This window comes from Chrysemys picta, chromosome 14 (assembly GCF_011386835.1).
Source record: "Chrysemys picta bellii isolate R12L10 chromosome 14, ASM1138683v2, whole genome shotgun sequence".
Lineage (NCBI taxonomy): Eukaryota > Metazoa > Chordata > Testudines > Emydidae > Chrysemys > Chrysemys picta.
The window spans coordinates 24819253-24831727 of NC_088804.1; the positions used below are offsets into that span (position 1 = coordinate 24819253).

At 43.1% G+C, this 12475-nt stretch overlaps 1 protein-coding gene across 19 annotated transcripts in view; it reads left to right on the forward strand.

Moving 5' to 3' along the window:
• Positions 1–12475, forward strand: part of TDRD12 (tudor domain containing 12) — a 153924-nt gene that overhangs the window by 97876 nt on the left and 43573 nt on the right. For all 19 annotated transcript variants that reach the window (XM_065567160.1, XM_065567159.1, XM_065567165.1 and 16 more), the window contains 4 exons: positions 8097–8284; positions 8797–9007; positions 9764–9856; positions 11716–11888. In XM_065567160.1, coding sequence (XP_065423232.1) covers positions 8097–8284; positions 8797–9007; positions 9764–9856; positions 11716–11888 — 665 coding nt within the window. The remainder of the gene's footprint in view (positions 1–8096; positions 8285–8796; positions 9008–9763; positions 9857–11715; positions 11889–12475) is intronic.

Genomic DNA, 12475 nt, shown 5'->3' on the forward strand with positions numbered 1-12475 from the left:
TCCTGAGTTCCTCAGAGACATCTCCCTACAGTGTGCAGTCCCTCTCTCAACAATTACAGAAATTAAGTGAAAAGAACAGGAGTACTTGTGGCAAATTAGAGACTAACAAATTTATTAGAGCATAAGCTTTTGTGGGCTACTGCCCACTTCTTCGGATGCATATAGAGTGGAACATATATTGAGGAGATATATATACACACATACAGAGAGCATGAACAAGTGGGAGTTGTCTTACCAACTCTGAGAGGCCAATTAAGAACAAAAAATTTTTGAAGTGATAATCAAGCTAGCCCAGTACAGACAGTTTGATAAGAAGTGTGAGAATACTTACAAGGGGAGATAGATTCAGTGTTTGTAATGGCCATTTGGTATTCTCAGAGAGTTAATATGAGTACGCTTCAGGCTCAGGATTTGTGGACTGCTCACAAGGCCAGGCTTCACATAAACATACTGAAGTTGCTGTCAGTATTTTTGTGTGTGTTAGCAGTTCCTGCATCAGGAACTTGCAAGACTGTCAAGGTACTCTCTGACAACATCACAGCAGTGTTTTATGTGAGCAAGGAAGGGGATGCCATGTCAGATTGCCTCTGTCAGGAGGCAGTCAAGTTGTGGAATTGGTGTATTCAAGGCTCTGTCATTCTGTCTCATTTGCTGGGAATTCAGAATGGCCTGGCAGATTGTCTGAGCAGATCCTTTAACTTAGACCATGAATGGTGTCAAGAAAAAGATTGTAGCTTGGGTGTTCTGCATAGGAAGCTTTCCATCACTGCATCTATTTGCGACTTGTCAGAACAGGAAGTGTCCCCAGTTCTGTTCCCGGGTGGGTCACAGTCCTGGATTAATATCAGATGCTTTCATGTTCCTGTGGAACAAGAACCTGCTCTGTGCTTACTTGCCAGTACCCCTGATTCCAGAGTCATGCTCATGCAAGATGATGGCAGAATGATCCTTATAGCTCCAGCCTGGTTGAGACAGATGTGGCATTCAGACCTCCATGAACTGTCCACTTGGGATCTTTTTGTTACCAATAAGCTGAGTCCTGACGCAGAACCACAGCCAGGTGCTGCACCTGAATCCTTAAGGTGTTGCATCTCATAGCATAGTTCATCAGTGGCTAAATGCGAAGGAGGCACATTGCTCAGTGGCAGTGCTGCAAAATGTTCTCCTTAATAGCAGAAAATTTTCCACAAGAGTTAGTTACCTGGGCAAGTGGAAGTACTTCTGCATCTGAAATGGAGTGTAATGGACATGTGCAACACATTTCAAAGTACAGTTACAAGAACGTGAGTCCAGGCTCACTTACTGGTGCTGGGGGCCAACTCTCATGAACACATTCCCCCTATTCCACTCATTCCACAGGTGAGCCTAAAGTTGAAGCAAGAAAATAAGTGGATCTGTTTGCCAGAATCTGGGAATGGGCGACAGGATGGATCACATTATGATTACCTGTTCTGTTCATTCCCTCTGAAGCACCTGGCATTGGCCACTGTCAGAAGACAGGATACTGGGCTAGATGGACCTTTGGCTGACCCAGTATGGCTGTTCCTATGTAAGACCATGCTAAGGTAATTCTTATAGGTAATTCCACTTGCTTGAAACTCTGCTAGTTCTTGGATCTTCATGGTCTCTTGATTCAATCTCCATGGCCTCTGCCTCCTCTCCCAAGTTTTCTGTCCCAGCATTGCAGATGGACATTGCACCCAAATCCAGACAGCTGCATCTTATGGTATGGCAGTTGAGTGGTTACATCAGGCAGAGAAAGACTACTCAGTGGCAGTTTAGGAAATATTGCATAAGAGCACAAAATAATCCACTAAATCCACTTATTTTGCTAAGTGGAAGCAATTTTTAATCTGGTCTACTCTCTGTAGTATATCTCCAGCAGAAGCTAACATTTTAGAGTACTTATTAAATTTCATCTCATCTCAGGCCTTTCTCTAAGCTCCCTGAGAGTTCACCTAGCAGCAATTTCAGTTGTTCACCCTCCCATTCAGGGAAGATTGGTTCCCCCTCCCCCAACCCCATAGTCTCCAGATTTTTTTAAAAGGATTGTGTGAGTTTTTCCCCTGTTCAGGATATATTACCAGCATGGGACCATAATGCTGTGTTAGCTGTTTTGATGGGTACACCATTTAAGCCTACGGGTACCTGCTCTTTGCCTCACCTAAGTCAGAAGACATCCTTTCTTACTGGCATTATATCAGCCAGAAGAGTGGGAGAGCTTTTCACGTTCTCCTGGCAGGATAGCCATATACGGCATTGCTTAAAGCTAAAGTAGCTTTGAGGCCACATTTGCAGTTTTTAGCTAAAGTGATTTCGGCTTTTCATTTGAAACAATCACTGTACTTAATGATTTTTTCCCCAAACCACATTCATCTATTTTGGATGTCAGGCGATCATTAGCCTTCTATCTGGACAGGACCAAGACTTTCAAGCTATCTTCCTGCCTATTTGTTTCATATGATGACAGAATGAGAGCTCTACCAGTGTCAGCACAATTTCCAGGTGGATTCGTTTCTGTATTACTTGGTAGCAAACACCCATCCTCCACAGAGACTGGCTACTTTGGTAGCTCTTTCAAAGGATGTCCCTTTACTGGATCTTGTAGGACTGGTCCTTGGTGCATCCCTTCTCTCATCACTATGCAATCACAATTGCTTGGAGATCGTATACAGACTTTGGAAAGGCAGTGTTGCAGTGATTATTTAAATATACTCTGACACACACACCCCTGATGGTACTGTTTGTGAGCCACCTGTGTGGAATGCACGTGTGCAGCAACTCGAAGAAGAAAAAATGGTTACTTACCTGTGTTTTAACTGTTGCTTTTTGAGACGTTGTTGCGCACGTATGTTCTGAATTCCACGACCCATGCTCCATCCCATCTGCATTGGAGTCCTGTTTTGCTATGTTTTGATGCAAAGGAACTGAGGGGGTTCAGGGCAGTGCCTCCCTTATATAGCTTTGGGAGAGGCCACAAGAATGTGCAGGGCTCATATGACACCCTTATGGGTAATGCTGCAGAAAACTTTGGTTCAGGTTTTCTGGATGCCCACATATCCTTGAGTAGAATACAGATGTGCAACAACATCTTGAACAACAGTTACAGTACAGGTATAAGTAACTGTTTCAGTGGAGCCAAATCACTAGAAGTACAAAGTAACTGCCTTTCAGACTCTCCATGGTTCCAAGAGTCTTTTGGAAAATGCTTTTCTGTGGTGGCTGCAGACCTAAGAAAGAAGGAACATCTACGTCTGGCTATTTCTAGGCCAGTGACTGATCAGAGGCAGATCCCACAAGCAAAATCTGACAGTTCTCAACTGCTTGTTCCCTGCTTATCTGGGCCTCGTGGTGAATTGGAAGAAACCGACATTCATGCCATCACAGATGATGATAAACTTCATATGGCCCAGGTTAGATTCTGTGGTAGTGAGCGCTTACTTGTCAGAGGACATGTTTCTCTCACTTAAGTTACTGCTGAACATAGGTGCCGACTCCAGCGCCAGAGCACCTACGGGGAAAAAATGATGGGTGCTTAGCACCTACCGTCAGCCCCCCATCAGCTCCTGCCCCTTCCCAGTGCCTCCCACCCACCAGCAGGCCCTATGGATCAGTGCCTCCCACTCCGTCCCCGTGCCTCCCGCCCACCGCAAACAGCTGTTTTGCAGCGTGTAGAGGCTGGGAGGGAGGGGGAGGAATGAGGACGCAGGGCGCTCAGGGGAGGGGGTGGGACTGTGTGGGAAGAGGTGGGGCACGAGTGGGGCAGGGGTGGAAAGGGGTGGAGTGGGGGCGGGGTCTGGGGCAGAGCTGGGGGTCGAGCACCCCCTGGCACTTTGAAAAGTCAGTGCCTGTGCTGCTGAACACTGTGAAATCACAACTGGCAACGATGGAACTGAATTGCCTTGCATTATTAGTCCATGTGTTTGTGTATACATACATAACCCGGCTTGCCAGACTTCACCTGAAGCCTCTACAGCTCTGGCTTAGGTCAGTCTACTCTCCTGCAAAGCAAGAAAGTCCTATTACCACTTCATGTCCTCGCAGTGCTGGACTTGTAGCTGCATCCTGACAAGGCCCAAAAATGAGTACCATTCATGACCCTGTCCCAACAGGACATTAGTCATCAATGTGTCAGGGATTGGACGGGAGCCCACACAGACCATCTACAGAAACAAGGAGGACACAGGCCTGCATATAATCACTTTACAACATGGTGTTATATTAAAGTGTGTGGCTTTTCTCCCTGTTCTGTGACAGTAGTGCAGATACAGACAGTATATCTGCTATGAACTACATAAGCAAGCAAGGGGGCACCAATCTTGTTTCTCCTTATCCCCCTGCCAGTCCCCAGGGGTGACTGCCGGAGCCAGATGAGACCAGCTGCCTATTGACTGGGGAGGGATATTGTTGGGGAGGGGTAGCTCAGTGGTTTGAGCATTGGCCTGCTAAACCCAGGGTTCAATCCAGGGCCATTTTGAGATCTGGGGCAAAAATCTATCTGGGGATTGGGCCTGCTTTGAGCAGGGAGTTGGACTAGATGACTCCTGAGGTCCCTTCCAACCCTGATATTCTATGACTGAGGCAGTTTTGGCTGATAGACCTGTTACAGATGTCTATGAAACCACTGGCCAGGCTTTCATACCTGTTGTTGCAAGATCAGGGTCAGGTATTGCTAGACTCAAAAATGGTGCATGTGATGGCCTGGATGCTGACTGGTTGAGCACAATGGCAAAAAGAACTGCTCCTCACAAGATCAAGGAAACTTGGTACAGGATAAAAAAAAATGTCTGAGAAAGACATCCTCCAAATAGAAAAGATTCTTGATGTGGGCTTCCCTAATGGACTTGAGCTGGTGCAGGCATCGTACCAAAGATTCTTGGTGGTGGGTTGCAGTTAAAACATTCTAGATTTTCTTTTAGCTTTGTCAGGGTTCATCTGGCAGCAATATTGGTACATTTTTTGCCAATACAATCACTCTTAGTCTTCTCCCTCTGGCAGTATCCAAGTTTTTCAAGGACCTAATGCAGAGGTGGGCAAACTACAGCCCGTGGGCCACATCCAGCCCGCAGGACCGTCCTGTCCAGCTCTTGAGCTCCCGGCCAGGGAGGCTAGCCCCCGGCCCCTCCCCAGCTGTCTTCCCTCCCCCGCAGCCTCAGCTTGCTGTGCCGCCAGCGCTGTGGGCAGCGGCGGCTGCCAGTCCTGTTGCTTTGAGCGGCATGTTAAGCAGCTGAGGAGTATGGGGGTTGGATAAGGGGCAGAGGGTCCCAGGGGGCAGTCAGGACAGGGAGCGGTTGGATGGGGCAGAGGTTCTGGGGTGGGGGCGGTCATGGGACAGAGAACAGGGGGGTTGGATAGGCATGCGAGTCCTGGGGGGACGGGGGTGTGGATAGGAGTCGGGGCAGTTGGGACAAGGAGCGGGGGCGGGGGTGGATGGCTCGGGGGTCTGAGGGGGGGCAGACAGAGGGCAGGAAGTGGGAGGGGGCCAGGCTGCTTGGGGAAGCACAGTCTTCCCTACCTGTCCCTCCATACAATTTCAGAACCCCAATGTGGCCCTCGGGCGAAAAAGTTTGCCCACCCATGACCTAATGCATACTTACCAACCTGTCAGATAATCTACTCCAGCATGAAACCTCAGCATTGTCAATTGAAAGCTTTATGGACTGCTCCATCCACCATCTTATTCTCAAGGTGGTCTTTTGGTGGTGGTGGGGGGGGGCGGGTCATCTTCTTGGTCAGAAGAATGAGTGAGCTTCAGGCACTCATGGCTGAGCCCCTGTATACCTCATTCCATAAGGACAAGGTGGTACTGAGAATGCAAAACTTATTCTCAAGGTGGCTTCTGAGTTTAGCTTAAATCAGTGAATTAATTTAGCTGTGTTCCCCAAAACATTTTTCACACAAAGAAAAAGGCTACAGGCTTTAGATGAATCCAGATCTCTTTGGTATTACATTGGCAGGATCAAATCTTTCAGAACTGACCCCTTCCCACCCTCCCAGCCTGGTCTATTTGTGGCAATAGCTGGCTGCTTCAAGTGCCAACTTATTTCATCGCAAGGACTGTCAAAATGGCTTACTCATTGCATCTCACTCTATCAGATGGCTGGTGCACCTCCCCTACCAACTGCTAAGGGTCAGTCTGTTGTAGGAGCAGCAGTGATCTGTATGCTATGTATAACAAAAGGTCCGTTACATTTTCTCCCACTTTTGTCTCCCATTCCTCTTTGAGTACCTGTGAAGTAGCTTTCCCCCTCCCCCTTCCTCCTGGAATGCTTGTGGAATGAAAGGGCTACTTGAACAGCTAGAAGATCAGAAATGCTCCCAGGTAGGCAAGGTGTATGGGACTCTAATTAGGCAGCGATCACACACCTAATGCATGGACACTGCCCGAGGTGGAGTGTGACCAACCAGATGCAGCCAAGTCATCTCTAGTTGCAGGCCATGAGGAGCAGGTCCTTAAAAGGGGAAGGGGCCATGTGCTCAGGAGTGCGCACTCAAGATTGTACCTCCTGTGAAGGCCTTTTGCCCGGACCACCTGGCCAGTGGTTCGCCGCGTTGTATTCCATCGTACCTCGGGAAGACTTACCTTCATCGCACTGTCCATCGCTGCGCTGTGGAACACTTACTTCGAAGGATCCTGACATCTCCAGTGCCGTGCCTGTCCTGGGCGTGTGAGTATGCGAGTGTGAGTGTGAATCCCCCCTTCTTTTGAGCTTAACTATCAGTATAATAAACGTGCTGCTTTCCACCAAACTCTGGTGGATCATTAGTCCTCCCTAAGCTTACTAGCTGGCCCAATTTTGGGTAACACAGTCCACCAGGCAACATCCTTGGCCTGCTTCTGAAATGTGCCAGTATCTGAGATCTGCAAGGCAGCTATGTGGAGCAATTGTCACTCATGTTTGTCAGGCACTGTGCACTGGACGTAGCTACTAGATCAGAGGCCAAATTTTGGAGAGTAGTACTCCAATTTCTAATTCACTAATGCAGCTGATACTCCTCATTTCCATCATCCTGAGGATATTTACTGCTTGCTAGTCACCTAGAGTTGGATCTACAGTGATGCAAATTCAACAACAAAAAAAAGATTACTTACCCTACAGTAACTGTGGTTCTTAGAGGTATTGTAATCAATGAGGATCCTACAAGCTGCCCTCAGTTCTTGCCTTTCTATGTTCTCAGCAGACACAGGCTTTGAATTGTGAGGGAGGGTCAAGGGCACTACTACTCAGAAAAGATTCCAAGTTTGGGCTCTTGAGGCATAAGTGCATCTACAGCGGAATCCGCATTACCAGCATCTCAAAGAAGCTTACTTACTGGAGGGTAAAGTAACTATTCTTTAGCCTGCCTTCTTCATCATTAGTCTAAGTAATTCAGAATCCAAAATCAAGTTATTTGTGTTGTCCTTATAACATGGCATCTACTAGATGTGCAGACTAGAACTGAATCAGGAGGTATAGATAGTGCACTAATTTCTTTACTCCTCATTTGAAAAAGGAGGGCTAGAAATCAGCAATCAATAAATTCCTAATAGATTTTCTGATTTTACTGTGCATACATCGACAAGAATCTATATGGCTTGTGTGGCCTTCGGCAGGTCACTTAATCTGTGTGTTTGGTTCGTTGTCTGTAAAATGGGGACAGTACTTACTTCTCTCTCAGGGATGTTGCGATTGTTATTGCTTAGTAATTTGTAAATGTAAAATGCTATACAATTGCTAAGTAGTATTAAAATATTGGTTATCATTTTAAAGTGTATTTGTGCCAGATTGAAGGTCTTGCTCACCAGAACAAGTGCATCCTTGCCCAGATAATTCTGCCATTGACTCAACCAACATGGGTGCAATTCAGTTCTTCGCCACTGTACAGACATGGAATACACTATGAACTGATAGTGTGGTGTTGGCTCTTGCAATATGAACACCTGTCTATTAGAAACTGAACTGATGCCTAGCTTGTAGTATTCCTTTCATGTAGGCTACTGTTATACTGATCTGTGCTGGAATGAAATCTGTGGATTTAGCTATAAAAGTCTGTGTAGCTCAGTAATTTAATCTTATGAGTTGACTGACTTTTTTTTTTTTTTAAAACACTTTCAGATAGTACCTCTCCACATTGTGGATGCAACAAACTACTTCGGTCGCATAATAGATAAACAAAAGGATCAATATGCAATTCTTGTTGGAGAGATGATTGAGTATTTTAAGAAAGCCAGGAATAAAGTGTCAGTTGAAATGGTGGAGAAACTAGCACTGTATGGATTACATGAAGAAGGTCTTTTTCACAGGTAAGATATTCAGATTGATTTGGAAAGAATGATTTTAAAGAATAAAATTTCTAGGTATTTTAAAGTAAGTACTTTGTATTGATATATTTGTATATACCTGAAAAAACTCAATATTAGTATTCAAAGGACTGTAAGAGACCATTATTAACCAGAATTCCATGTAGTATAGTTGTTTAGTATAGTTAATGTGCACAGAATGTTTCAGGTCGTGTCTAGCATAGTTGTAGCTGTGTCATTCCCAGGGTATTAGAGAGACAAGGTGAAGAAGAGCTCTGTGTGGCTTGTCTCTCACCCACAGAAGTTGGTCCAATAAAATATTACTTCACCCACCTTGTCTCTCAACTAGGTAACTCATATTTTCATTTACTATGATTATATTACATTTTCATAAATGTTAAGCAAAACCCAATAGATTAAGATTGTATTTATCATTTCATTATTTGTAACTCTGGTAATGTATTGTATTTAATTTGGAAAACAAAAATAATTTTTCATTTTTTTTCTCCCTTAAGGGTTCAAGTGTTGGAGATACCCCCAAAAGAAGAAAATTGTTTCTTCTGCAATGTTACTATCAAGTACATAGATGAAGGCAGAACTGGTCAAGTTCAGGTTCATCAGCTGTTTCACTTACCTACAAGATTTCAAATTTTGCCCCCGCAAGCTGTGGAATTTATTGTTTGTAGGGTGAAACCTATTGATAATGAAATCGAATGGAACCCTAAGGTAATCTTTCTTTAATATAGTATGTTTCTCTTTATCTCAAGTTCAGAAAACTTATTTCTGATTCACTTAAATGGAGCCAATATTTTTGGTAGTTTATGCTTCATAGTTAATCCTTAATTTTTAGAAATTGGTGTTGTAAGTACATTTCATTAATTATTTTAAAAGATCTTCTGTTACTGAGAGATTTAATATTCCTGCGTCTTTAGAAAGGACAAAAACAACCTGTTTCATAACTGTTACTTTAATCATAATTGCCCTCCAAGTGGGTAAATGCTTGGTGCTGTTTCTTTGGAGAATAAGCTTCTGAGGGAGCCCTTCTCAGAATCCAGTACAATCCTTTTTACCCCCTTTCTCTTGAAAACTTTCCACCAGTCTTCCACCAATACAGGAAGGCTAGTTGTGGCCTCTTCCAGCACCAGTCATCACTGCTCCTTGGGTCTGCCAGGAGCAATTGGAAATATAGTTTCCGATACTCTTGACCCATACTTGTATTTTTCCCCATGTTGCAGTGGTAAAACATAATTCACTAGACTTCTAGGCCAGCCCCATTAATCATGCAATATTAATGAGATCTGTAATTTTGCAATGTACATCTTTTATAGTTTGTATGCGGTTTTCTCCAAAACTGTTGATACTATTTGATAAATACCCTAATTTCATTGTTAATTATAATTTAGTAACCTTCTAAGCTTAAGATACAAAATCTGTATTTGATTTAAGATGTACTTTAAATACTATCAGAGTTGTTTTTATTAGGTTACTAGATATATTCATCACAAAATTAGAGGAAAACTTCATGAAGCAAAAATAGTGCTTGCCTTGGGAAATACGATTTGGGTTGATCCAATGGTAAGTATTAAATATAAATAGCACTATTCGAGAATATTTATCTAAATTCCTTATAAATGCCCAGTAAATGTTTCTCTCTTTGCTCTCTTTTTATTGGTATTTATGTGTGTGTGTGTGTGTGTGTGTGTGTGTGTATATATATATATATATATTTGTGAATGTGTATGTAAATATACTGAGATACACTATGCCATCGTGTATTTTCAAAGTTTTGGGATAACTGCATAATGCACTAGTGGCAAAGCTGCAAATAGATTACACAGGTCATCCCAAATTTATGCCAATAAAACATTAATTCTATGTGCTGCTAAACTCCCTGGGTTTGGGTAACAATTGATCGCTGTTCTAGCTCTGGTTTATTCAGGCATACTCCTCAGTTGCAGACCCTGTGTCTGATACACGTCTTGGCTATATGACCCCGCAGTCCAGCTGACTTGATCCTGAATCCAGTGTCTCGGTCTTCTTGACCTTACCAATTGCTTAGATCTGTTCCTTCCAGAGCTGGGTGAGCTCTGGTGCGCCTAGTTATAAACTTCAGGGACTAAGTGACAGTTAGAGTAAGGAACACACAGGCTTTTTAAAGAAACATTTTAAATAAACACAGATTTACAAAGCATACAAGAGTGATAGATCTATTTAAAAAAACAAAACAAATGTTTGTGTTTACCTCCCTTTTCTTCCTCACTGCTCCTAACAATCTGTTGGGTCCAAGGTCTGTCCATGTTCAGGTGTTCAAGTTCCTCTTGCTGCTCGCAGCGATTGGCTCCCTTTACACACAGAACGCCTACCATGCTGGGTTCACGTACACAGTTACCATTATTTCAGAAGGAGTAGTAAAGCTCATAAGAGTTATTAGAAAGTCAGTAGTCTGTGGCAACCTTGGCTTACTTTTCCTGTGTGTTCTGCATAAGGTAAGAAATACCCCCTCTTTTGGCCTTACGAAACATCTTGATGGGCTACATAATCTGGCTCTCAACACAGGACACAAAGTACAGTAATATGCAAAGTGGAGGTTCTAATCCACAAAGCAGGTTTGCAGTCTTAAATGATACAAAACAACATTAAATGTATAAATGGACACAGACATTTTCCCAAAAGTGTCAGACTATGCACACACAATGGAAAATATGGTCCCTATCCCAAAGAGCTTACGTGTGTGTATGTGCGTGTGTGTGTGTGTGTATGTACGTGTGTGTGTGTGTGTGTGTGTAACACACAATTACATTAAAAGAACATTAAGGTTTCAAAGTCAAGCACTGAGAAGGTAGGAAATATCAGAATTAAGGTTGCGTATGCACCCTTAATTTCGTTCTTTGTGAGTATGCATTATGATATATTCTTTAATTATGTGGTCACATAGTGTTTGTTTTTTTCAGAGGACCCCAGCCTTATTCAGTATACTCATTCTGGTATTTTGTTTTATTTTCATTGTTTAATGTATATGTCCCCATGCCTTACTTATTGCACACAATTCAAACCTTGCAAGGAAGACTGAATTATCAATTTCCTGGTGGGCTTTTCTGTGGTATTCATCACTATAGTATTTGAGTTCTTCATAATCATTAATCTTTACAACACCCTTCCTTCTCTGTGGTTCTGAAAGTTGCTCTAATTGATGGAAGTGTGTGGTACTGTAACACTGTTCATCATTACACTCTCATAGTAGAGAAGAAGAAATTAATGCAAAACATTACAAGTAGGTAATTCTTCCATTTAACTAGAGATCAACTAGTTGTGTGTATTCATAGGTATAGATACACATGTCTATTAACTTCAAAACTAAAACATTAGGCACAAGTTAGAGGTAGAATGAGTTTCTTATAAGAACAGTTGTATTTACATCATATATTTTCTTTAAGGTCCGGGTCACCAAGCTTTCAGAGTTGAAGACTTCTATCAATGAATACAATATTCGATCTGAGATTTTGTCTATGGGAATGGGAATTGACAATCCAGAACATATAAAACAACTTCAAAAGTTGTGTAAACATGCAAAAATGTTAGCTCTTGAGGAGAAAACCTTGCAAACTTTGTAAGTGATCACTTTTCATTTCAGTGCTTGATTTCTTCTTTTAATGAATGCTGTTTTTGGTCTGCAAAGAGTTTCTTAATCTGATAAACAGGATATTTATACGGTATGAATATTAGCTGACAACAGTCAACCTTTCACTTGTCTACTTGATTGGTACCTACAACATGCTTGCTTTCTCTGAGAGCATTCTCTGGACTCATAGCCAGCATTGCCAAATCACAGAAAAAAAAATAAAAATTGTTACTGACCTTCAAATGACCTGTAATAGAAATGTCAAAATTCAAATTGGTTGTTTATTGTGATGAGTAGTTGTTAATGCGTAAGTACCAAATTTCAGTATCCTCCATCAAAAGGGCAGGTGAACTGTTAAAATCGGAGTCATCCATTCATCCCCTGTCGTTCATTCCCAGCTTCTGGAAGTCAGAGGTTTAGTGACAACCCAGACCAGGGGTCGGCAACCTACGGCACGTGTGCCAAACACAGCATGCGAGCCGATACTGAGTGGCACGCTGCTGCCCGCTGAGAGGAGAAGGCGGAGGGGCCGGAATGCACCACGCTGTGGGAAGAAACGGGGGAGGGGGAAGCTT